This window comes from Eleutherodactylus coqui, chromosome 1 (assembly GCF_035609145.1).
Source record: "Eleutherodactylus coqui strain aEleCoq1 chromosome 1, aEleCoq1.hap1, whole genome shotgun sequence".
Classification (NCBI taxonomy): domain Eukaryota; kingdom Metazoa; phylum Chordata; class Amphibia; order Anura; family Eleutherodactylidae; genus Eleutherodactylus; species Eleutherodactylus coqui.
Genome location: NC_089837.1, coordinates 245126005 through 245152306, shown reverse-complemented (window position 1 = coordinate 245152306; position 26302 = coordinate 245126005). Strand labels below are relative to the sequence as shown.

The window sequence follows — 26302 nt, the reverse complement described above, 5'->3', positions numbered from 1 at the left end:
CAATTTTCCGGTCATGGGGGAGAATCGCAGCATGCTCTATTTGGTGCAGAAAATCGCATGGATGGCTTCTATTGCAGTCAACGGAAGCCATCTGTCCCACAGTGAGTCGCTGCGGATCCAAGTCATCGCCGACGCGTCATGCCCTGAACTGCGAAAGCTCGCCAGCCAAAATACTCACAGCGGATCCGGACAGGTGAGTATGGGTCTCTGGGGGTCACTGCCAGGGTACCAGTTTTGATTCCACTGCCAAACTTTACAGTCGGAATCCGACCTGGTCATGGGCATGAGGCCTAAAGGGCTTGTGCCAAGTTATAAAGTTATCCCCCATCCACAGGATAGGGAAAAACTTTATGATATGGGAGGGTCCACTAGGACCCCTACTGATCTCAAAAACGGTCTGGTTGGTCCCTAAAAGAGTGGAGTGGAGGCTATACCACTCTATTCATTTCATTGACAGTGCTGGGGAATTTCTGAGTTCAAGTGCTTTGACATTCTCGCATGCAGTCATTGAAATAAATGGAACGTAGGTGTGCCTGCACGACCTCTGCTCCATTCATTCAAGGACTAAGTGAACCCCTATTCTCAGGATCAGTGGGGGGTCCCAGCGGTCAGACGCTCACCGATCATAAAATTATTCCCTATCCTGTGGATATATCTTGGCACAAGTATTTTTATATAGTAGCTTTATATAGTTGATTAAAATGTAAATAGAAGGAAGGACAAACAGAGAAGAACATTTAGTGACTTGCTAAAAAAAAAGGGGTAATATAATTCTTCATATAAATTCACAAAATGAATAATATGTTTAGTGGGTCCAGCAATCAACCTCTAATCTTGTCCATACAAAACACCAAAGGGCTCGTTCACACGAGCATATTTGCACAGCGTATTACTCGTGCCAATTTTGTGTGCGAAATACACAGTGAATAGAACCCATTCATTCAAATGAGCACATTGTTTCACGCAATATGTAACCATGTGAAAAAATATGCAGCATGACCTATCTTGGTGCACATTGAAATACACAGCAAAACTGCTTATGTGCTGCACAAATGCACACAAATTTGTGTGCACAAACACGTCAGAGTGGGCGAAATACGCGGGCGTAAGCAGATTTTGGTTGCATAAACATGCGGTGTATTTGTGAAATCAAAATGCACTCATACCCATGTGAACAAGCCCTTAAAGGCAACATGGATACTTGTAAAACCTGTAGTTTGGCATAGTGCGGTTACTGGTGTGAAAATATACTTCCTGAGGTTCTGCTGTAAGATGTGTAGCAGGTCACCAATCTCAGGGCTGTCTATTGTAATTGTGCTATATATAATATTAAAGGTCAGGCTTCCAGGACAAGCTGATTCATACATCACTGTGCTGGCTGTAAACCAGGAAAGTGACCACATTAGCTGCAATGTAGTTTAGGATTTGCTAGAGAAAGAATGTGAACTCTAAATACATGAAAAGGCAGTTTAAAATAGTTTCATCAGGTGATGTTAATACAGCAGTGAGACAAAACCTTATACCTCTGGAGCATGCAAGATATCAGTACATGTTATCTGAAGGCAAGCAATATGGTGTACTGAAATACAGCAATAAAGCCATGAATCATTAACAATAGCAGCTTGTTATTTACTTAGTTGCGCTTTTTACAGATAGCAGAATCTAGAAGTAGGAATCCTAACATACTGTACAGTCAAAATACCGTCAAAATACAGTCAAATACCAATATGTTATCTTCCCTTTAATTTGCTAAAATCTTTGCACATGCAGTGGCAGATTAAGGTAGGGTTCACATGGAATGGTATTGCCATGGAATTTCTGCAGGGAACCTCCACACGGAAATTCCGCTCCATTTACAGTAGCAGCAAAGTGGACGAGATTTTGAAAATCTCATCCACAAGCTGCAGAGATTACCCCCACAAAACCCGTGCGGAATTGATTTGCGTCACAGAATTAAAATCCGTAGCATGACAATTTTATCGCCATCTGCACTGCAGAATTCATCCTCTCTCAATGAGGGGGTGAATTCTGCACAGGAATTTGCGATGAATCACGCTTCAAAACCCACACCAAATGGTGTGGGTTTGAAGGCAGGCTTACCATGGCTGATCTGTAGCCGAATTCCTGTTGCGGACATTCAACTTGAAATCAGCCCCGATTGGAACTACCTTAGCATATAGATATGTATACCATTATTTATTGGACTCACCTCGTTGAGGTCAGCTTCACTTTTCTTTTGCTCTTCTTTCTTTGCAAGCAACTCCTGTAAGACATGGTGATATATTTTACAAAAGACATTCTAAAGACTTTATTTATTGCCTTATATAAGAGAAATTCAAGTTTGGAATTAGTATACTATGGCTCCAAAATATAATGTAATATATTACATGAGTTACAGTTACATTTTCAGTAGAGTACTTACAATTGATAGATATGAAATATATGTAGATATGAATAATAAATAGCTATAAGATAAAGATAATAGCATAGATCAGGTTTTCTCAAAGTCCAGTCCTCACAATGTTCCCAGCAGGTCAGGTGTTCAGGATTTCCATTGTATTGCACAGGTGATATAATTATTGTTAGTAACTAGAGATGAGCGAGCGTACTCGGATAAGCACTACTCGCTCGAGTAATTGGCTTTATCCGAGTATCGCTGTGCTCGGGGCTAAAGATTCGGGTGCCGCTGCGGCTGACAGGTGAGTCGCAGCGGGGAGCAGGGGAGAGCGGGCGGGAGAGAAGGAGAGAAAGATCTCCCCTCCGTTCCTCCCCGCTCTCCCCTGCAGCTCCCCGCTCCGTGCCGGCACCCGAATCTTTAGACCCGAGCACAGCGATACTCGGATAAAGCCAATTACTCGAGCGAGTAGTGCTTATCCGAGTACGCTCGCTCATCTCTATTAGTAACTCATTAACATTGTCACTGGTGTTCTCTCTACAGGATATCCCACATTCATGACCTGTTGGGGTGGAGAGTTGTTATGAGCACTGGAGTTTGCGAAACAGTGGAGTAGATGTTTACATGGTTGATGACAGACTCCTTGGCCATGTATGCTAGTACATTATACTTACTGTTCAAGAATTTGGCTACAACATTTGCATGTAAGATGTTTACTTCACAATACAAATATGAATATAAACTGATATTTGCAGCGTTTCCTTGCAGTGCTCTATAATGTGCACACCTGCTCTTTTTGGTACAGCATCTGGTGCTCTTGTTGAAGTAGATTTTCATAAAACATGGAGTATGATTCAAAGTTACTCTGTTCTCTTGCCATTATGTCACAAGCCAATGATGTGAGGCAACCTTCTAAGTGCTTCTGGCTGAATGTAACCTATATTGGAGCAAATATTTAGCAAAACAATAGAGAGAATAGTCACAAATTATATCCAGGCCTATTATTCATCAAATCAGTGGCATAGCTCTAGGGGTCGCAGTTATGACCGGGCCCCTTAGCTAGTGTCGCAGGTGGTGTTGTGAGAAGTATGTTTCAGGATACAATGGAGCCAACAGAGTCATCAAAAATATACAAAGTTTATTTAAGAATAAAGAAATATAGGTAATACCAGTATGTGAAAAGGTAATCAGGCTGACTTTTACTATATGACTACTTAATGCTCACTAACGGTGAGCCTGGAGATTTACTGCAGTGATCGTGTGTGTCATATGATCGCACAATCTGGAAGTCAGCAGGGGACAGTGGCGCCGACTACAGCAGCCAGGGAAGAACAGGGGAGGTGAGAATGGCCTGTTTTTTTTATTTATCATATATTAATAAGGGAACACTGTTTGTAAGAGGGGCAAAAGGTGACATATATAATAAAATAGGGGGGCATATTAATGTGAAAAGGGGCACAAGAGGGCATAATATGTAAATGGGGCACAAGGTGGCATATTGATGTAAAAGGGGGCACAAGGTGGCATAGTAAAAAAAGGAGCACAAGGTGGCATAATAATATAAAAAGGACACAAGGTGGCTTTATATGTAGAAGGTGGCACAAAGTAGCATTTATGTAAAAGGCGGCATAAGATGACATTTATAATGTACAAGGGGCACAAGGTGGCATATTAATGTAAAAGGGGGAACAAGGTAGCAATATATGTAAAAGGAGGCATAAGTTGGCATATATAATATAAGAGCTGGCACAATGTGGCATTTATAATGTAAAAGGGGCACAAGTGGGAATATATAATGTAAGATCGGGCACAAGGTGATAATATATATTAAAAGGGGCACTATATGGCATTATTTCTTCAACATTATGGTGGTATTCTGTCACAATGTGGTGGTAATATATGATCATGGTCAGGCGGTATTATTTGGCTCTTAAGGTACCTTCACGCAATATGACTGTCGGGTGCAGAAGTGCCGGACAGCCATACAAGCGGCTATCACTCATGTGCTTTACAGTGATGTTTTAGCAAGGAAAAGAAGCACTAATGCTTAAAATTTGCGGCAAAATTGCGATTGCTAGCATGAAGGAGCCCTTTTCCATATTATATACATATTTTTGGGGGGAAGAGGTAGGCACATTGCACAGGGGACATCAGCACTCTGTGTCCACCCCTGGTTCAGTCAATACAACACACAATCCTTCTGAGAAATATTTTTACTTCATAGCTTTAAAACAATGTAACTGAACACAGTGTCTTTACTCCAAGAGCTCATGTTGGTACATCGTGTTTGGTCTCAGGCTATTAGGTAAAACGAAAAAGGTTTGGGACTGTGTTAGCCAGTAGAGCAAAATGTGATTGTTCTCTGTAAGAGAAACCAAGTAATCTTGTAGATATACTACCTTTTAATGCCTAACAAAAAGACATGATGTTAACATGGCCTGTTGTGTGGCTGTTCTCGCCCATATCTGTTTACACACTTATTATTACTTGTGTTGAGGACATCTCACTTACAGTTTGTTGCCTGGAATGGAAATAGTCATTATCCAGATGTCCCCTTACCCAGTCTCTGGTTGCTCATTCCAGTAACACAAAGGCCTCTTGTAACTGTTGTGGCAACTGCCACTTCTTGTGGCTGTCGCCCTCTAGGCAGACCGTGGCATCTTTACCGTATACCTCCCATAGGAGACCTTCTGTAGCTCTAATGTCTCTCTCTTGCTCAGGCAATGGCCTCTCAGACTCTTGGATTGCGTCCTGAATAGAGATGAGCTAACGTACTCGTTTCGAGTAATTACTCGATCGAGCATCGCTATTTTTGAGTACCTGGCTACTGGGGTGCAAAGATTCGGGGGGCGCCGGGGAGCGGGGGATGGCGTGGTGGAGTGGGGGGTAGCAGTGGGGAACAGGGGGGGGCTCTCTCTCTCTAACACTCCCCCCCACTCCCCTCTGCAACCCCCCGCTCACCCACGGCGCCCCCTGAATCTTTTCACCCGAGTAGAGAAGTACTCGAAAATCGCGGTGCTCGAGTGAAAAAGGGGCGTGGCCGAGTACGTTCGCTCATCTATAATCCTGAAGCTCCTGACAGATCCCATTCTGTGGGTTGTTGTGTCTCTTGAATAGCTATTCCAGCAACACCTCTGGCTATCAGCAACACTCTGCACACTGCGTATAGCACAGCAGAAATTCTTTTTATGTCCCTAGTGTTAACCAATCATCCAGCGTCTTTTGGGCATGCTCGGTGCAAATTGTCACAAAAGTTGTTGTATGGGCCGATTTGTCACACTTCAGAGTACATCAACATAGCAACAATTTAACTCTACAGGGAAAACCCCTTACACTAGAGGGGCTTACGGTACTCTCTCGCCACATACTGCGGAGAATGGGGTTGTTTCAGACTGAGGGAGCCACAGGGGAATTTGTCTTGAAGGTCCAAAAATAAAAAAATACTGCACAGTTAAAAGGGTATTCCCAACTTAGGAACTAGCCCCAGTGCGCCCCTGAAGTTGGACACTTGTAGCTGCACAGGCATACCACTTACTTAAATGGGAAGTGTTGGAGATAACAGAGTTCAAGGACACTATTCACTTTGGATGGACTGCTGATGATTGCTGAGTGCTTGAACTCTGCTATCTCCAGCACTTACCTTTGAAGTGAGTGTCGCGTATGTGCGGCTACCCGTGTCAAAAGTTTATGACTCGTCAGGCACAATTTCTTGGATCAGTGGGGGTCCCCGCGCTTAAACACCCACTGAGTGACAAGTTATCCCCTATCCTGTTTTCCCCTGGGGTAATACCTCTTTAATCCCCATACACTGACTTCAACCAAAATACTGTGTACAATGTACACTGTGCAACAAGCAAGGCAAGCCTACCTTGGTACAGTGGTGGTAGAATTACTATTAGCAGTCTAGGCCTGTTATGTAATAGTGCCTCAGGCCTTCAGCCACCCACTTATAGATTATAGCAGAAATTAAAAGTGTTGACTAGGTGTGGACAATTTTTTTAACCCTCTAAGGACCAGGCTGTTTTGTACCTTAAGGACCAGACACTTTTTAGGGATTTTACCCATGTGGTGGTTTTATTGCCCTATTTTTTTCCTTTAGCTATCAAAATTATTTTAGCTGTGTTTTTGTTTTTTTCCGTGACATATAGGGCGATTTTTTAAATGTCTTTTTCACTGACTTTTTTTTTTCAGTTTTTTTAGTTTTATTGGGGGTAAAAAGCTAAAAATTTATTTTTTAACATTTCTAGTTGTTTTTTAAAATTAGTACATTTACATTAAAATAAAGTATGGAAACGGGTTCCTAATTTTGTTTCGGACATTTTGATATATAATATGTATGGTTTTGGATTACAGGGCACTTATAGCGACGTTTTAGGTTGGCGTCGGTTTTGGGTTATTTTCTTTCTTTTGTATATATTGTTGTTGTATTCTGTAACTTTTAATTACTGATGTATGTAATTGTGTTTTTTTACTATCTATGTCCCCCATGATGTCATATAAGACCTCTGGGGGACATTCACATGTTTTTTTTATTTGACACTTTCCCGCTGTAGCTGAGGCATCGATAGGAGCCCCAGTTACAGGGAAAGCAACCCCTATAGTGACATTAGTCACTGGCAGAGCTGGTCAGGGTCTAGTATGACCTCTCCTGTAGCAGCGAATCTTGGCGGTTACGTGACATCCCGACTCCCGCAAGTGAAAGCTACACTTCCGCTTTCACTTTCTAGTACACAGCGCTCATTGAGCGCTGTGTACTCGGGGAAGAAAAAGACAGAAAGGGTTTAAAACCCCTCCTGCCTTCTCCTTTGGGTTATCAGCTGTCAGTAACAGTTGATAACCCGTCCTGCCTCTGATTGATTGCAGAGCAGGATGCTTAAAGCGCCGCCATAATTTTACATATGGCTAAGCTTTAAGCCCTGGACCAGGCACCGTAAATTTACAGTGCCTGGTCCTAAATGGGTTAAAAAAGGCTGCAAATATATTAAAGCAAAAAAGAAGCTGTGCTCCCTTAGGGATCCAGCACTGCAGCTCCTGCAGTCCTCCTGGTCTATGTTTATGAATGGCTACCACATGATCATTGCTGACAATCAGAAGCCACTGCTGTCACTGCCATTCTCCTAGCATCATTCACCTGAGCTGTGATGCCAGGAGGGAGTGATAATGCAGGGGAGGACCCTATGTTGAACTTCTGCACCTGGGCCTACGTGCCATAAGCTACGCTGCTGCATCGACCTATCCCGAAACAATAAGTGATGTTTACCTAAGATTACACATGATTAACCAGCCCTGGACACTGCTGCAGTATAGTACAGAATTAGTCATCACTTGTGAGTTGTATAGCTCCAGTGTCTTAAGCTGTCCATACATGTACAATAAAGGTCTTCAAAAATGCCTGATTTTGACTATTTGGGCATCCATTATTTAATGAATGCTCTCAATGGCCAGTGTCAAACTATTGTTACCAACAGTGTGATTGGTCAGGTTTTTTTTTTCGTTTCTACTTTGAAAAAATGCCGCCAATCATTTCCACTTTGCACAAGCCCACTCTGTTTTACTTTTTCTTAAATCCCTATCTGATATGCCACTTTAGTCTGCCATGGTGAAGGTGATTGAGTGCCATATTCTGGCCAATACTTATCTTATGTGTATGACCAACATTGCTCTACAGATGTTTCACAAAGCTTACCTCATCAGAGCTGCCCCGGTATTCACTCATTAGTAGTTGCACAAAGTTTTCAACAATTTGCGGCCTGCTAGGGGAAAAGCTCTCCTTCATGACTGTCTTCTTCCACAGCTCTACATAAAAATAAATATTTAAGGCAAACTGAAATGTTAACTGAATAGAATACTGGATTATTCACAATGTGCATATTAACTTCAAACTGGAAGTGGACAGAGAATATAAGTAGACATAAAAGTGGGGAAACTTTTAGGGCAGCATTGTGATTCAGTAGTTGGCACCATTGCTTTGCAGTACTTGGGTCAAATCTGACTGGGAAACACCCGGTTGTAGTTTGTATGTTCTCCAGGTGTTTGAATGGCTTTCCATTGGGTCCTCCAGTTTCTTCCCACATTCTAAGTTTATTGGCTTCCTATAAAAATTGGCCCTAGTGCTTGTGTGCATATGAAATATGGAAATTAGATTTTGAGCCCCATTAGTGACAGGGACTGATGTGAACAGTCGTAATTTTCACAGAGTGCTATGGACTACATTGCTGCTACATAAATAATGCTAAACACAAAACATACTAAAACACAAACATAATAAAATGTAAAAGAAAAGGAAATAACCAGAAGGGGGTGCTTTCAATATTTCTGTCCTCCTCTCCTCCTGCTGTCCCCGTCCAGACCCTGTCCTATGCCTCATATTCTGTTTCGGTCCGTCCCGTTATCCTGCCTTCTGCAGATTTTCAGTCTTCCCAAAGAGTCTCTAGCCTCCTCTATTAGGTACCAGGTTGTATACTGAAAGGGCGTCACTATCTTACTAATTTCTTCGTCAGTATAGTGTGACTGGAGGAAGATCTGCCATTTTTTGAAAAATGTTTTTGCTGCCTTCTCTTTGTGTCTCTATGTCTCCACTCGTTCCATGCTTAATAGGTGTTTAAGTTGGGCTACCAGGTCTGTTATTCCTGGGATTGTTTGCAGAAGCCAATGTTTGAGCAGAAGTCTTTTCGCTACTAGAAGAACCATGTGGATGAATCTAGGGAATTTTAGAGGAGTAGATCCGTCCAGCCCTGTCCTCTCGTCATTGTGGAAAATTACAGTTTGTATCTCCCTGGGTACTACTATTCTCCATTGATCCTGTATATATTTTGTAATTTCCTTCCAGAAGTCCTGCACCTGAGCACAACCCCATATGCTATGAAGTAAGTCTGTGGCTGGTGTCCCACATTTTGGGCACTGTGTGATGCGCTCTGGGAATGAAGGAGATGCTGGAATATCAAAGCCATATACGGCATGATGCATAATTTTGAAGAAGGTTTCCCTCCAGGTCTCACTGATCAAGCAGGCTCTGATTTTGGACCAACCCTTCAGGATCTTTTCTCCCATATCCGTGTCTTGTGTTGTCATTTTTTCCCACCTGGAAAATATTTTATGTTTTTCGATTTTTAGGATTTTGTCTTTTATTGCCCTTTGTAGTGTAGATAGTGAGGATCTTCCTGTTGGCTGAGCGAATATGGAATCAAAGTCTGTTTTTCCTGCCTCTCTACTGAGATCTCTAAGCCTAGTCTTGCAAAACTGAAGTGCCTGCGCAATCTGTAGGAATTGTGTCCCTGGTATGTTATACTGGTCTTGAGCTCAGATGGATGGAGCCATCTGCTTTCTCTCTTGTGCATGGAGTGCTGGGCTACCACTAAACCTTTTTCTTGCCACTCTTTAAAGACTCTGTCATCATGACCTCTTGGGAATTCTGGATGGCCTATCAGTGGCATAGACTTGGACAACAAGTCACTTCCATGTCACTTTGAAATGTTACATTTCTGATTCTTATACATAGTATCAGGTTCCTTCGATAAATATTTTGTATTGGACTTTAGCAAAAGAAAAGTAACTTAATAAAAAGTGATTAACCATATTTTACCTGTTGGAACTCCTCTTCCTTCTCTTGCTCTTTCGGATATCACCAGTGTCATCTCCTTGGCAATTTTTCTTTGTGTATAATGAATCATGTCACTTTCAAAGCTTTCCATTATTTTCTGAAGCTGTGACAAACAAGACTGAAGTATGAATATTTTGGCATGGGTATTTTACTAATAATCATTTATGTGCCATATTCTTACCTGACGAACTTTAACTTCTATCTCAGAAGCTCCTTTAGGAGGAAGCACAACCTGAGATCTCAGTGTGAGCCCTTCAAACTCTTCTTCTTTGCCCATTTGCCAAGCAAGGGCTTTCACAGTGGGATAAAAAATTTCATCTCTAAAATAAAGATCCCGGAAGTATAAAACATTATACAGAATTAATGCTGAATTCTATCCCTTTATTGTGTCAAGTGCAATATGTGGGAAATGCATATTATTATCAGTGTTCTAGGGAGTCTTGGTTCATCTGACACTGTGGCTACATGGGTAATGTAGTGTTACAGACAACCCGTCAAACTGGGGGTGATGGTGGTGCTGGTGGAATTGCTATCAATAACTTGCATACACCGTAATTGAACAAATAGAAAAAATACACAATGCTTTTTTTGTTCAACCCCCCCCCCCAAAAAAAAAGAAATTGAATAAAAAGTGATTAGAAAGTGATTAACCAATAAAAACTAGAGCTTATCTCACAGAAAAACAAGCCTTTACTCAGCTACATTGACAGTAAAATAATAAAGTTATAGCTCTCAGAATATGGCAATAATTTTTTGTAAAAAAGAAAAAAGCTTTTTTAGGGCTCGTTTACATCAGCATCGGTAGTTTTCCACTAGAAGCAAGCTGTGCTATTTCAGACTGTACACTCCGGCACAATGCCAGGCTGCAGGCTGGAAAGTTACAGTAAATGGAGGTCCATTTGGTGCCGTTCAGTTCTGCCATAGGATAGTTCTGTTCGGACAAGGAGTGCAGTTTTCCTGTTCCCTGAACAGAGCAGAAGAACGTAACACCCTGATGCAGATGTGAATAAGCCCTTACCTTGTAAAAACAGTAGAACTTAGGCCAGTTTTAGAACAGCGTATTTAAGCTTTGTATTTGGTACGAGGGACTGTAATAAACAGCTAATATAAATCTATGTATCTAATAACATGGCCATATTTTTTACGGACATTTATTAAAAATGCAGTATGACCTATTTTTTGCCTTTCTGCCTCCTTATTGCTGCTATTTTCTCTTGGGCAAATATGAATCAGTATTTGACTAGTAGAAAATAATCACAATATGGATCCATATTACCGATGTATTTAAATATGCTTGTATGAAATCAGCCTCAGAAAAAAACTATATAATTTTGGTATTGCTGTAAGCATATGGTCCCACAGAATAAAGTCACTGTAAGTCATGTCATGTTGGAATCATGTTTTTTTAACAGTCCACCGACAATTTTTTTTTGCAATCATTCATTATATTATATGGTACATTAAAAATACAACTTGTGGTGCAAAAACAAGCACTTATGCAGCTATGTTGATGGGAAGCGGAGATTGAGAAAGCAATCACAACATGAAAACTGGCTACAATAGTATGTGGTTAAGTGACATATTTGTGGGATACTCACTTAACACATGTAATACACCTCACTGCTTAATATCAGAATGCCCCACCACATGTGAATGCACAAATCACGAGGAATAACTTCCTCTCTACCATCTGAAAAAAACACATTCCAACCGTCAAGGTATGCCCAGAAGAAGCCAACTGGTGAAACCCATGGTTGGGCACCTACACGGCGTGCTAATGCAGTCAAGTTTGTGATGTTTGATTTATGATTTTTTTCAACTTTATTTGTAAGTATGCACTACTTCAAGATTTCTTTTAAATGGTCATCCGATGCCGCTTACAAACTATTAGTTTTTTCCTGAGCAGACGAGTCCCTGAATTGCCATCTATGAAGGAAGAACTCTGCTTTGCAAAGTCATCAGCACGCTTAAAGTTGGGTGGATTTCCTTCACATGGTGGAGAAGCGGTGGCTTCTTGTGATTTGTGCATTCACCTGTGAAGATCCAATCCAAGGATCAGTGAGATGTATTACATGTATTACGTTTGTTGGAAATATATTGTACTCTGGATTCTTGCCTCATCTGCCCCGTTGGATAGCTTGCAACTGTTCCATTTTCAGTATTTTATTTACATATAATCACCTGTAAAGTTCACAAAACTGTTTGTATAGACATGTAGTATTAATCTCTTCCACTTTCAGTTTCTGTTTTCCCCACTGCTCTTTAAAACATTCCAGCTGTTTCCATAAGATTAAAAAGGATTTCAGCAATGTGGATTCTGAAATCGGATCTTGAGATGCTGATTCTGGTTTTGATTTAATTTTCATTGACTGTTTTTCTCCCACGGACAATAACTCGGCTTGTAGCTGGAAACGGGCAGAAATTTTAAAAAGTCTATTTAATACATTGTTCAAATTATGTATATGTGGCTTCAATATTAAATATTAATCACTGACAAATAAGCAAGAAATCAGACAAATAATGTTAGAAATCCAGATATTTCCTAAATCCCAGACCCACAGGAATACGGTGAAATGGGAAATATCCCCTTTTTTAACTTCCTGGGTCAAATCAGACTCATATTATCTTTCACTAATCATTTTAGGGTATATTCACACACAGTAGATTTGTTGCAGAAACTTTTGATACTGAAATCCAGTTCCATTTGAATGTTTCTGCAGGATATACATTGCTTTCTGCAACAAAGCACTTTTTGTAAATCAGAAGATGACCTTGAACACAACACAAAAATATGGCAAACAGTAATTTTCCAGCTACATTTACTGTAAAGCCCAGTAATTACCACGCAACCAAAGGGGTCACAGGCTCACCGCATCACATCTGCCAGCTGAATTACTTAAATAGGACCTGTCATGGAATAAAGCCAGTTAGGCTGGCTGCATGGCCCTACAGCTACGGACCCGCCGACTCTATCCCTTTTTTCATGTTCATCTCCTTTCGCCCAGACAGACACTTCTTAAGTACAGCTCCTGGCGCTGTCAATGTGTCAAGTGGATGGTCTAACAATCAAGTCCGATGTCACCCATGTAAATGTGGGACTGTTTTATAAAATTGCAAAAATTCTGAGCAGCACTTTCCAAATATGGCAAACTGATAAATTTATCAATTAATAACAATAATAGTGCATGCATTTTATATATACAAAGCAACACACAGCAGGACTATAAGATCCCTGAGACATTCGCATGTTCCATGTCCAATGTTGTGTACTTGATCCTGTGCAGTAAATGTCCTGTTGGAGGCCTTTATGTTGGGGAAACAGGACAAAAACTGAAAGCCAGGATGAAATCACATTGTCACACAATTAAAGAAAGAAAGACAGAATTACCTGTGGCAAAGCACTTCTCTAGTCATGGACATAACATACAACATCTGAAAGTTATTATACTTAAAGGGGTTGTCCCGCGCCGAAACGGTTTTTTTTTTTTTAACCCCCCCCCCCCCCGTTCGGCGCGAGTCAACCCCGATGCAGGGGTTAAAAAAACAAACCGGAGAGTGCTTACCTGAATCCCGGCGGTCCGGCGTCTTCATACTCACCTGCTGAAGATGGCCGCCGGGGTCTGCTCCCTCCGTGGACCGCAGCTCTTCTGTGCGGTCCATTGCCGATTCCAGCCTCCTGATTGGCTGGAATCGGCACGTGATGGGGCGGAGCTACATGAAGCCGGCATTCTGCACGAGCGGCCCCATTGAAGACAGCAGAAGACCCGGACTGCGCAAGCGCGGCTAATTTGGCCATCGGAGGCCGAAAATTAGTCGGCACCATGGAGACGAGGACGCCAGCAACGGAGCAGGTAAGTATAAAACTTTTGATAACTTCTGTATGGCTCATAATTAATGCACAATGTACATTACAAAGTGCATTAATATGGCCATACAGAAGTGTATAGACCCACTTGCTGCCGCGGGACAACCCCTTTAAAGGCAATTTTAAGTCCCAACATCACAGAAGAATTTGGGAATATAAATTTATAACCATCTTTGATACTATCAGAAACTGAATGAATCTCGGAGAGGGGTTTTTACATTAGTGGAGATTATGAGATATGAGAAACCAAGAGCAGAGGTAACACACTGGCCTGTTGACCAGCTAACATCAATTTAGATTAATAAAACTGACTGAAAGCACTGTGGAATAAGTTGGTGCTATACAAATAAGAAGATTTATTTATTTATTTTAATTCTCCCTCAGAGGGGACGAGGCCTTGTCGACATAATAAACTTACATTACAAACAAACACAGACACTGCTAGAGTTCTTTTCCAGAAAACAAGAGACATCACATCTACATAAATCAGTAACTCCAGCAGACAGAAACAACACAGCACTAAACTTACACTCCTGTAATCTTTACATTGCACAGCACACTGACACCATTATGTAAGCATAGACTAAGAAGGAGCTCCATGGTAGGCATGCCTTTCATCTTGTCAGGATCATGTTGACAAAACAGTGTCAGGATGCTGGCTGGCTCAGGGTAACCTCTTTGGAGAAACACCATACAGGATCCAGTCATAAACACAAAAACTACAGAAAACACATCCTAAAAGATGCCACACTTACTGATGGCATATGCAAAAAATGCCACATGGTAGCAGAAACAACACAACACATCACCTCCTCTTGGCACAGATATGTCTGTGTAAATAATCTAAAAGCAAATCTAATCCACCAAGATCTTGTAGACAAGCACAAACTATCAGACACTCCTGTTCCACACTACAAATACACTCCACAAACAGTCCTAGAAAACGTACTACGACAGTCATAATCACAGACAAAACAATCCACCACAAGAGACCGGACATCATACTTACTGGCAAATCTATCAAAACCTCCTCTATAATAGACCTCTCCATCCCGAACACAACATTCACAATACATACACTGAGAAACCAATATATACACTGAACACTCCCAGGAGGGGAGACGGCTGTGGAGAACGGATGGGGTATTATTGTGCCGGTCACACTTTCTGCCATCGGGGTTGGACCACAAAACTACACAAGTCTACAGGCTTTACATCCAAACAAAACATATTCATGTTGCTGCAGAAAGCAGCTGAACTAAACAAATGTCACATCGTCAGAAAGTTTGTAGACCTGGACACACAATCACTCACTTTTTTTTTTGCATTTCTTTGGTTGCTCTGTCTTGACCATTGCCCGGGTTAGCACTTGGCACCGATATTACCTAAATTAACCCCTTAGTGACAAAGCCTGTTTGTGCCTTAGTGACGGGCGAAATTTTGGAAATCTGACGTGTCTCTTTAACATAGAATAACTCGGTAAAGGTTTTACATATCTAAGTGATTCTGACATTGTTTTTTTTTACCACATATTGTACTTCATTTAGGTGGTAAAAAGAGACTGATGGAATTTGTGAATATTTATTAAAAGTCAAAATTGGGAAAATTTCGGAAAAAATTTAACTTTTTCACTTTTTCAACTATAATATCTCAAATATGTGCAAACATACTGCACAAAGCTTTGCTAAGGTATATATTTCCATCTGTTTACTTTATTCTGAATGCACATTTGAAAAATCTTGTGGTTTTTTTAACCATTTAGGAGACATACAAATTTAACATTACTTATCAACATTTTGAGGAGCACTTTCTTTTCCTACACCAAGCCAAGATTGCAAAGGCTCATAGGTGTCAGAATGATAAGATACACCCCAAAATGACCCTATTTTAAAAACTACACCCCTTAGTATATTTATTGAGGGGTGTTGTGAGTATTTTGAGCCCACAGTTTTTTTTGAGGAATTAATGCAGTTTAAGGAAGAAAAAATAAAATTTCATATTTTTGCAAAAATGTCATTTTAAAGACAATTTTTTTTTTCAATAGTGCTTGAAGGTGATTTAGGTCCCATTGCACACTTGTAGAGCCCTTGAGCCACCAAAACACGAAATCTCCAGGCTCTTGGCTACATTTGGTAACCAGAAGCAGGAAAATTTTAAATTACCTGGGCAATCTGCAGCTTTTGTGCATGCGTCTGCCACTTTGGCGATGGTAAATCCGGGGGCCTTAGGTACGTAATTTCATCCTCCCTCACAAATATGATCCGTGAGGGAAGATGAAACTTAAATTTTTTAAACCTTATTTTTTTTTACACTTTTTTTTTTTACTTTACATGATCACTGCATAACAGTGATCATTTGACAGTGAAGTCTGTTTCAGGCTACACATGCTGGCCGGGCGCAAGCCCTTCTGTGCACAGAGACGTCGGGCGCGCTTGCGCAGAAGGCGAGGTAAGGTCTTGGAAGGACCATATTGCCGGGTGATATCACGGAGGACGGGGGTGAGTATTTTCACCTTACCTCATGGATCCGATCCATAAGGGGAGGTTAAACTTTAACTGTAGTTTACGTTTTACAACTTTTCTGTGATCGCTGTTTTCAGCTAGAAAGCCGCGATCACAGACCCGGGAGCCGGTCACCGCGGTCCCCTGTGACATTTCCTGCTTCCTGGCTACCTTTCTATTTACTTTATTGCAATTGGCGCTATCCATTGGAACCTCCAGGAAAGGACAGCATGGAGCTGTCACGTCCACAGCCTACGGGGCTTTAATCCACAGGGGGCGCATGTTTTTACATCCCTGAGGATTAAAGTACACTTAGGCAGGACGTAAAAACACTATGGGGTTAAACATTGAACACACCATAATAATATTAACTCTCTCACAAGTGAGAGAACTCAGTAATTACAATGATCCAATTACAATGAAGGTGGGAACATAAACTCCTGGCAGGGCCACCGATATCTGTGAGAAATGGTGAGAAATGAAGCCAAATGTGACCAACTAGCAGTGCCTGACCCATAATGGGTGGCTGCTAAACAGTGTCTGTAGGCCATGTTAGGGGCAGCTGAACCTATATACCTGGCTGAAAGTACACCCACTTCCGTGGAGATAATTACTTATGGTATTAACATGTTCACAAAGCAATACTGACTCGGACGTCGCCTGGGCTAACCATGTCTGCAATCGTGTGTTAGGCAGAGGCTCACATTTGAAAAATCTGTCATGGTCTTCTTTGACCACTAGGGGAGAAAGCAGTGTCGGCCCAAGTTTGGCTACTGCAATACCTTCCACACCCAGCCACAGTGTTTCTCTGTTAATACATCTAGGGACCACTAAGGCCAGAAAACCATGCCAGCAGATAAAATGGACATATGAGATAAATACATTTATCATCCGCACATACTACATAATCACAAAACTTGTCTGCCTTGACTATTGTCCGGCTTAGCACTTGGTACCGGTAGTAACCGAGTTAAACATTTAACACACCATAATAATAATATTACCTGTTTGGTTTCTGCGTTCCCCTCTACAGTAAATGAGCTAAACTTATATTTGCTTTCGAGAATGTCCTCCATTAAAAGGTGAACTCCAACAAGCTCTCCATGAGCTATACTGCGCTCTTGATCAGTCATGTCACATAGGCAGAGCTGGGTCAATAAAAAGGATATGTATGTATTAACATCATGTGCAGCTTTGTAATAGCAGACTGGAATACAGAAATTCAAAGAGCATTAATAACCTGAAAACCATTGGATGCTTCCATGTAATCTATTCTCATTATCCATTATTATGTTTTTTTGAGGTCAAGGTGTGTGGAAAAGTACCAAGATAGACATAATGCAATGAGCATGAACCATAATAAGTATTCTGATCAATTCGATGATATAGCTTATGGTGCATGTAATACAAGATAAAAGAAACAAGGTTGTGTGAAAGCTGTGTAAATATAGGATCTGATGCTATCACAGGAATGGAGGATAACCTTTGGTAAAGGCATTCTTGCATTACAAAGATAGGTTCTTAAACTATTTTTGTGTCATATATATCATTGTACATATATATAAGCAGTTTATGCAAAAAATGCATGTGACAATATATATAAAAAATCATTGCACTCTAGTTTCATTTGTGAATGAGTGTTAGAAGCATATTATATAACTCTGAACTTTTATATTAACCTGTTAGCTTTAAGCCTCTCTCATATGGGCGCTTTTTACTGTGATTAACGCAGCCTTTTGAACGCCACGTTAATCACCATATAACGCTGAAATTGAAATCAATGGGGCCTCGCAGACAGGCACCGCGATTTTTGTGCGGAGTCTGTTCTATATTTGTCCGTTTAGCACACCTCATCACCCATCACAATGATGGGGTGGTAAAACACGATGTCGGCCAAAAATTAAATTAAAATCGTGGCAAAGCGCCGTGTTTAAAATCACGGCGCTTTGCCGCATTCATATGTGAGAGTGGCCTTATTCAATACCATACACTTTAAACATGACTGTAAACTTTGTGAGTATTAATAAATACAGTTATAGTGGGATGAGTAATCAGCAGAGCTTAGAAAGTATATTGACAGAGCATACACGCCTCTGTGGGTAACTATTGTATCAGTTAAAACAGACAGGTAGTAAAGCCACAAAGTAGAAAACGAATGAAGTAGTCTGAAAAAGGAGTGACTTATTATTCTGGGTTACTTGCTAGATTAAACATTATGTTGACAAAAGTATTGGGACACATATAAAGTGATGAAATTCAATTTTATTCACGTTTTTCAATATGGTGTTTGGCTCGATGACTGCAGTAACCCTTCTATATGCATGCTTTCCCAAAAATTCCAATGCATGTATGGTGGGGATTTGCCTCCATTCCTTGAGAAGAGCTTCAGGTAGTGATGCAGGGGATGATGAGCGTGTTGGCAGTGCACAGATACGGCATTCTAGTTTGTCCCAAAAATGCTTGATAGCATTGAGATCCAGATTTTGGGCTGGCAAATGAAGTTCAGTTCCTCAAACCAAGCTTCAACACTGTGTACTGTCTGACATGGTGCTTGATTATGTTGTTGGGGAGAAGAAGTTGTACCAAAGTATTGCCGCAGGGTAGGTAATGCCATATTGTTCAGAACGTCTCTGTACCCATTGACGTTGAGGGTGGATTTCACTGTAACCAATAGCAGTAGTACTTCCTAGCAGAAACACCCCCACGCCATAACAGAACCTCCTCAAAACTTCACTGTTGGCATGATGCATTAGCGTAGCAACTGCTCTTTAGGCAACTGCCACACCTAAGTGGAGTCATCCAATCAGAAGATGGTGTACTGTAATTCAGTTGTCTACAACACTTGCTTCCACTTATCTACAGCCCAAGACTGATGCCCCAAGCGCCGTCACAGGTGCCTCTGTGTTCTCACTGCTGTAATGTTGGGTTGCGTGCAGCCACTCATTCATGGTAATTGTTCGCATGCAGTTTCATACAAATAATTCTGGTGCTAATGGATGTTCTGAAGGCATGTGAGACCTCCTGAGCGATGTGTACAAGGCCTGGTTGTCCATGCTTTGAATGTTCATTTTACGAGGTCTTCCCGAAAATGGCTAGAGTGCACACACACCAGATATTTTCCTTTTCTGAATAACATTGCCAACATTTGACTTTGGAAGGTACTGATTGGTTACTCAGATGACATCCCACCACCATACCCCGCTGGAAGTCTCTCAACTCTACATCTCGTGGCATTCTGACGGTATCTGCACTTGGATATACCTGTGTGATACTCGCCTATATATCTAATGCACATATCCAATTTGCATATCTCCTTCGCCAGATAGCACAGGATTGGTGGGTGTTCCAAAACTTTTGTCAACATAGTGTATATAGACTGTCTATGCCATTTGAAAAGTTCCAACTATATGCAAGTGCTGTACATGTGCCCATATTAATTCTGAATCTTGAACAAATATATTTAATCCGTATAAGCGTAATCATTGTACTGTATATCTTGTAGGAAATTTATCTCCTACTTTATATATTTAAGAAAACCTTAAAATAAAGAATGACACGAAGAATATAGAAATGTAAAGTGATACCCTAGAACAAATTACATATGTCACCTGCATGTGGTATCCAATCATATGAAGCCCATGGACTGGCAATGAGAATAGGCCACCATCAGCTAAAAATGTCCTCCAAGGATAAAGTAAAAATGCCTAGATGAAAATATATTCAGAGTTAAAGAGGCTTCGAATGAGTTCTTGTAATTACATTTTTTCAATGTGGATTATTGCATCTATTTTCACTGTCTGACACATATGGGAAGAGAAGCTCATGCTGAACACGGATATAATAGGAGAGAGGGCAAATCAATCAACACTGTTAAGCAAGATCAAGGATGGGATGAAAACATACCTATTTTCTCAGTTGCTGCTCTACTAAAGCCCAGATTGACCATTTAGGCATTCAGGCAGCACTGAAAGGCCCACGGTCATTCGAGACTCAATGTCCCCATGTCAGATGCATTACTCCTTAAAGGACACAGCTCATATGAAAGATTGAAAGATTTAGCGATCTATTTGCATAAAGTGCTAATGGCCATTAACACTTTATTTTGCATGTAAAAGGGCCTCCAGAAGCTGTTTGCAGAGCCAGCATGTGTTTAAAGACATGCCCAGCTGTGCAAACAGCTGCATTGTTCTCCTCGTGCCTGTCAGCAGATTCCTTTGTTCTCTCCCAGCTTGAAAAGTTGTGAGTGCGTATGTATTCACTGTCTTTGCTATGTAACCCCTAAATAAGGTCTGCTCCAACTAATTAACTTCCAGAGTCACATAATTAGGTGAATATGGTCTCCTGTGTGCAATCAATGTCACTTGATCTGTCACATGATGTCAGTATAAATATACCTGTACTGAATGGCCCCTGAGTCTGCACCACCACTAAGCAAACAACATGAAGATATGAAGATCAAGGAGCTCTCCAAACAGACAAAGTTGGGGAGAAGTATAGATCAGGGTTTGGTTCTAAAAAAATCTATGACAAACTTTAAATATCACACAGAGCACTATTAAATCTATCATAAGAGAATGGACATATGGTACATATACAAACCTGACAATAGAAGGCCACCCACCAAAGCTCGCAGACCGAGCAATGATGACACAGACACCAAATATAATTCAGAAGGTACATCAAAATCAATATGGAAGTTTCCATCCGGAGGACCACTATAAGCCATACACTCACCAGAGTGGGGCTTTATGAAGGAATGGCCAGAAAAAAAACAATTGCTTAAAGAAAAACTTAAGAAAACACATTTAGAGTTTGCCAGACAGCATGTGCAGACTCCCCAGAGGCGTTATTTGTGGTGCAAACCCAACACTTTCCATCACCCCAAGAACACCATTCCCATAGTGAAGCATGGTGGTGGCAGCATCATGCTCTGGAATACTTTTCATCTGCAGGGATGGGAAAACTAATCAGGACTGAAGGAAAGATGGACAGCAGAAAATACAGGGCATTTCTTCAGGAAAACCTGTTTCAGTCGCCAGAGATATGAGACGGAGGATCACTTTCCAGCGGAACAATGATTACTAAAACTACACTGGAGGGGTCCGATGGCCCTATTACACGGGCTGACAGCCGTTTAAACAAATGCACGAGCCCTAACGTAATCGCTAAAGTCGCTAGTTCTCATTGAATCGCTGGCTTCTTGCTCAGCGCTTCACCTTCTAGGTGAACAATAAATAAATCAATAGTGAGCGAGTTTTGTATTTACATGTAACGATTATCACTCAAATTTGTTCCTTTGAATGAATTTTGAGCAATAATTGTTACGTGTAAATGGGCCATAAGGGAAAACATGGAAATGTCTTGGAATAGTCTAATCAAAGTCCAGACCTCAATATAATTGGGGGTCTGTAGCATGACTTGAAGACTGTTGTACTCAATGCAACACATCTTTCTTGAAGATGTTGAAGCTATTAAAAATGGGCAAAAATCCAAGTTTCCAGATGTGCTAAACTAACCCAGTGGGATTTCATATGTACATGCAGCAAAAGATGGCTTCATAAAGTACTTATGCACATCAAAGTTCTCAGTTCTTTTTCCAAATTAATTAAAAAAATATTTTGCACCTTCAAAGCGGTCAGCATGTTGTGTAAATCCAATGGTTCAAGCCCTCAAAAATCTATTTTAATTCCAGGTTATAATAAAACATGCAATATTTTTAGTTTCATTTTAACCCTTTCCAATCCACTGTCTGACGTCTGAAGACATTCTGATTGAAGGCTGTACAGCTCCAATGTCTGAAGATGTCCAGTAGGGTATTCTTACTGTATATTACTGGCCGCTCTGTTGTTGAGGGCCTCTCCTGCATGTCCCATACAGCCGTACTGGCTCTAGCCAGCAGATGGCACTATTGTATAATGGGAGAAAGAGAAAGCTCTCTAGGGAAGCCTGAATCCAAAATTGGATTGCAAAGGGTTAAGGGAATGAAGGAAAATTTGCAAAATATCAATCCAATACCACATGCTCTAATGTCCTAAAACTCTCTGTCAAGAAGGCTCTCATAAATTGATCATCTAATGTGTGTGTATTTTTACATGATAAAAGAACTTTTCTAAAACTCCAGAATGAGCATCACTGAAACACCATACTGGACCGAAGTAATATCACAGGTAGATACAAAAAGAAGCTCAGGACTTGTAATAAATGGCATAAAAGCAACATGCAGTGTAAGGTCTCATGTCCATGGGTGAACTGGATTCCTCATGCAGGAGCCCGCAGTGGAATCTGACCCTGCCTGCAGCTGAAGACACTGCTTACTTGTCCGGGTCTGCACTGCAGATGTGTGTGGAAGAGTCGGCTGGTGCAATGGCGCACGTGCGCAGTAGAGATTTTTTTAAAAATCTCCTGCTTTCCCACGGAATCCGCGGTCCATCCACAATTCAATTGCGGACGGCCCGCAAATTGGATGGCTTTCATTGACTTCAGGTTGGCTGCGCTCCTGTCACGCCGCCCGACATTTTACTGGACAAAATGAGGGCAAAAACACATGGAGCAAGTGCTAATACGCTTGCCGGTCCTAGCATATTAGCGAATGTACCAGGATTTTTTTTCGGATTATTCAAACTCTGTGCTAAAGAGCGCGAATTTGTAAAAAAGAAGAGGGAAGTCCTACCCTATCATTCTCGCACATAGTTATTACTAGTAGGGCAAGTCCTATCTTTTCTCGGGCTTAGTACTAAGGCACGAGAATCCCTATAGTGTAAACGAAACCATTGAAATCAACGGTTTTGTTTCGTCCCATTATGTGGCCGTGATTTTCATGGCCCCATAACAGAACTAAAACAAGCCCTCAAATTGAGACTCCAACACAGATTTCAACTAAGTTTAACAATTCGTACATACTTACTCTGTGGCTGCGTGGATCGTGAGGCTGAGGCACAGGCAACTGTGAGGAAAACGCACTTTTGACCACTGAGTTACTCAGCGCTGTAAGTCCATGATGCATATTCTCTGTTGTGGTTGTGAAAGCAGGAATGTTCCCAGAAGACAGTAATGCATCTCTATCAAGAAAATATATAAAAGAGCAGACGGCTTAGCGGTCATGAGCAGACATCACAAGTAAAATTACAGGAGAACTAATTATGTAAAAGCTTTTTAATCAATAATGAAAGATGTGAAAAACTATTTTTTCATGACATTTCTCTGCAGAGAAATTACAAATTGCGTTACAGGCCCGGGGCCTGTCTGCTCCGATGCTCCCACAATGTTACCTGCTTTTGAGGTTCACCGTAACATGTTGCATGGAGTGAAAACACTGTCTGCTACCAGCTTGTACAGTGGCAGCTATTATGTGGAGGTTGATGTGGATGGTGATTTAGATCCACAATATTCCACATTAACAACAGAAAACAGGACGAGAAGTTGTCATGGTGACTCGAAGGAAGAATAGCTGTAGACATGGGGTCTGTAGCTAAGCAAAAAAGGAACAATGCTTTTTTTTAAACATCATTAATGTACAGTAAGTGAGCAAATTATATAGCTGTATACCTAATCAAATGGCGCACAGCTGCATCAAACTGCAGGATCATGACTTCACGTCGTAGCAGTAACAATGCGGCTACTTCCTTTGGATCCTGAGGGTTCTGGAGACTATCTATTAACTTTTGTATGTCTCGCAGCTCCGCTCCTATTTTGAATACAAAGGTTTTATATGAGAACCTTTCTATTGTATCCACAAATAGACAAAGACAGGAATACAAATATGTGACTCATTTATGTTACAGTTCTGTAAAATATAAAGCGTGGGCAGACCTCAAGATAGGGTTTGCTACATATATGTTAATTGCAGCAGCTGTGTAATTGTGGCGGAAAACATCCTATTATGTTGTTTGTGAACTTGATTAAATTAAGCTGTATGCAAATAAGATACTGCAGAGTAACTAATATTAGTACTGTAAATTGGTACCCGTCGTTAGACAGAAATAATGCTGGACAATTAGTTGTACACTCATTCTCGTTTCAAGAATTGTATTAACGTTTTACAAAAGTATACAAGTAGAGCCTTAATGTACAACTTGTATGGAAAGGTACACATTTTAAGGCTTGCATTTGTTAGGCTTTTCTGTTCTTATGCTTTCACAAAATGTGTAATATTGAGGCAAGAAATGCCCATATGTAGTAGACACTCGTGGGATCATACTATAAAAACATTTACTATACAAAAAAGTAGACATGCATATCTTCTGTACAGATGGAAAGTGGGCCCCTAAAATAGTTTTCTTTGGAGGGCCCAATGTACCCAGTGCTGCTACAGTACTTGTCATTATATGTTATAATCATCATCAATAACTTCAGAAGGGTTATTGATCTCAGGATTATTCCAATTACCAGATTGGAGTCAGGAAGAAATTTTTGCCCTTAAATTGGGAAAACTGGCTTCTACCTCATTAGTTTTTTTAAAAGGCTGAACTGAATAGACATATGTCTTTTTTCGTCCTTACATACTATGTTACTATGTATTTAAGAATAATAGCTCCCAGCTCTGTATCATATAGCTTCTGAGCTGAGACTCAGTCCAAGTCTCCATAGATGGAGGTGAACATAATAATTGCTTTACTCTGTGACAGTTTTTATCACCTGCAGTCCACGTAAGGTATTCACTCTGATAGACTAAACAGGAGGTATCTTATGCATTGTCTGTGTCTATAGGCCCTATGTGACCCTAACCTACAAATATGTATAGAAAATTAGTTCAAATCTGTATATGTTCACTTGCACACTCCTACTTTCTGGTCTTTCAACTAAATTCCAGTATGTGTGTCTAGATGGCAAAAGAAGATTGACAGAAATAGATGGCTCTAAACAATAGACGACCTACAGTACTCTTCTGTATTTTGTGTTCTAAGAATAAATTAAGGTCAGACTTCAGCTTATGTCTAGAAATAGGAGGTCACATTACTGACAGAGAATGGAGTCCTATTAGGTTTGCACATCATTTCCATCTAATGCGTCATATTGTCAAAGAAGGCCGGATCTGTAGTCACGGACATCACTTGGGCAAACTATTTGCCCACATAATGCAATACAGTTTATAAGGGAAAATTGTTCTAACAGAGTTTTCCTGACATGTCATATATTATGCATTCATCTGGAAAAATGTATCCGCTCTGAAGTCTTAACCAACATAAAAAACATTGCTAACACAGAAGTCCAAAGAGAGGTTACAAAAATAGTGGAAGATCTCAAGAACAAAACTTATCAGGAAGAGACTTAAAGAACTTAATTTATATAGCCTGGAGGAAAGAAGGCAAAGGGGGTCATGATTGAATCCCTTAAACATATTAAAGGTTTAAATCAGGTTCAGAAGAGAAATGCTTTTAGTAGGCTACATTCAAAGGGGCGAGAGCGATATCGGGGAAGAAACCAGGCCTATAGTAAATATAAGGGACAATGCGTTTTGAGGGACACAAAAAAAAAATAGGACATACAGTAACTTTTTTTTACCTTGAAGCATTGCAGTGACGGAAACATGGCTTATATCCATGTCTCCATTCAAAAGAATGGAGTTCATATTCGTGTGAGTTTTGTGCGCCCCGCAACACACAAAACCTGCACGAGATTTGCGCTCGAGTAAATGTAGCCTTAGAAAACTAAACACTAGAAGAAGGGAGCACAATCTGAGATTAGTTGGGGGAAAATCAGAAGCATTGTCAGAGAATATTATTTTACTGAAAGAGTAGTAGATGCTTGGAACAAACTTCCAGCAGACGTGGTTGGAAAATCAACAATTAATGAATTCAAACTGCTGGGAATAAACACAGATCTATCCTAAGAGAAAAAGAAAATATAAGGGCATCTGCCATCAATTTTCTATGTTTCTATGAGTTCTAAACCTTAAAAATATCTTCATTTTTATCATCTAACAAAGAAATCCACATCTTTTT

The 26302-nt window shown here is 40.6% G+C and overlaps 1 protein-coding gene across 1 annotated transcript in view; it reads right to left on the bottom strand.

The window, feature by feature from the left end:
- The window catches only part of LOC136632605 (uncharacterized), a 184460-nt gene that overhangs the window by 49512 nt on the left and 108646 nt on the right, over positions 1-26302 (bottom strand). The window contains exons 30-39 of the mRNA XM_066607610.1: positions 23907-24045; positions 23266-23419; positions 19970-20065; positions 17366-17509; positions 12177-12400; positions 10177-10315; positions 9978-10098; positions 8082-8191; positions 3183-3332; positions 2210-2263 (exon numbers count right to left, since the gene is read on the bottom strand). Coding sequence (XP_066463707.1) covers positions 2210-2263; positions 3183-3332; positions 8082-8191; positions 9978-10098; positions 10177-10315; positions 12177-12400; positions 17366-17509; positions 19970-20065; positions 23266-23419; positions 23907-24045 — 1331 coding nt within the window. The remainder of the gene's footprint in view (positions 1-2209; positions 2264-3182; positions 3333-8081; positions 8192-9977; positions 10099-10176; positions 10316-12176; positions 12401-17365; positions 17510-19969; positions 20066-23265; positions 23420-23906; positions 24046-26302) is intronic.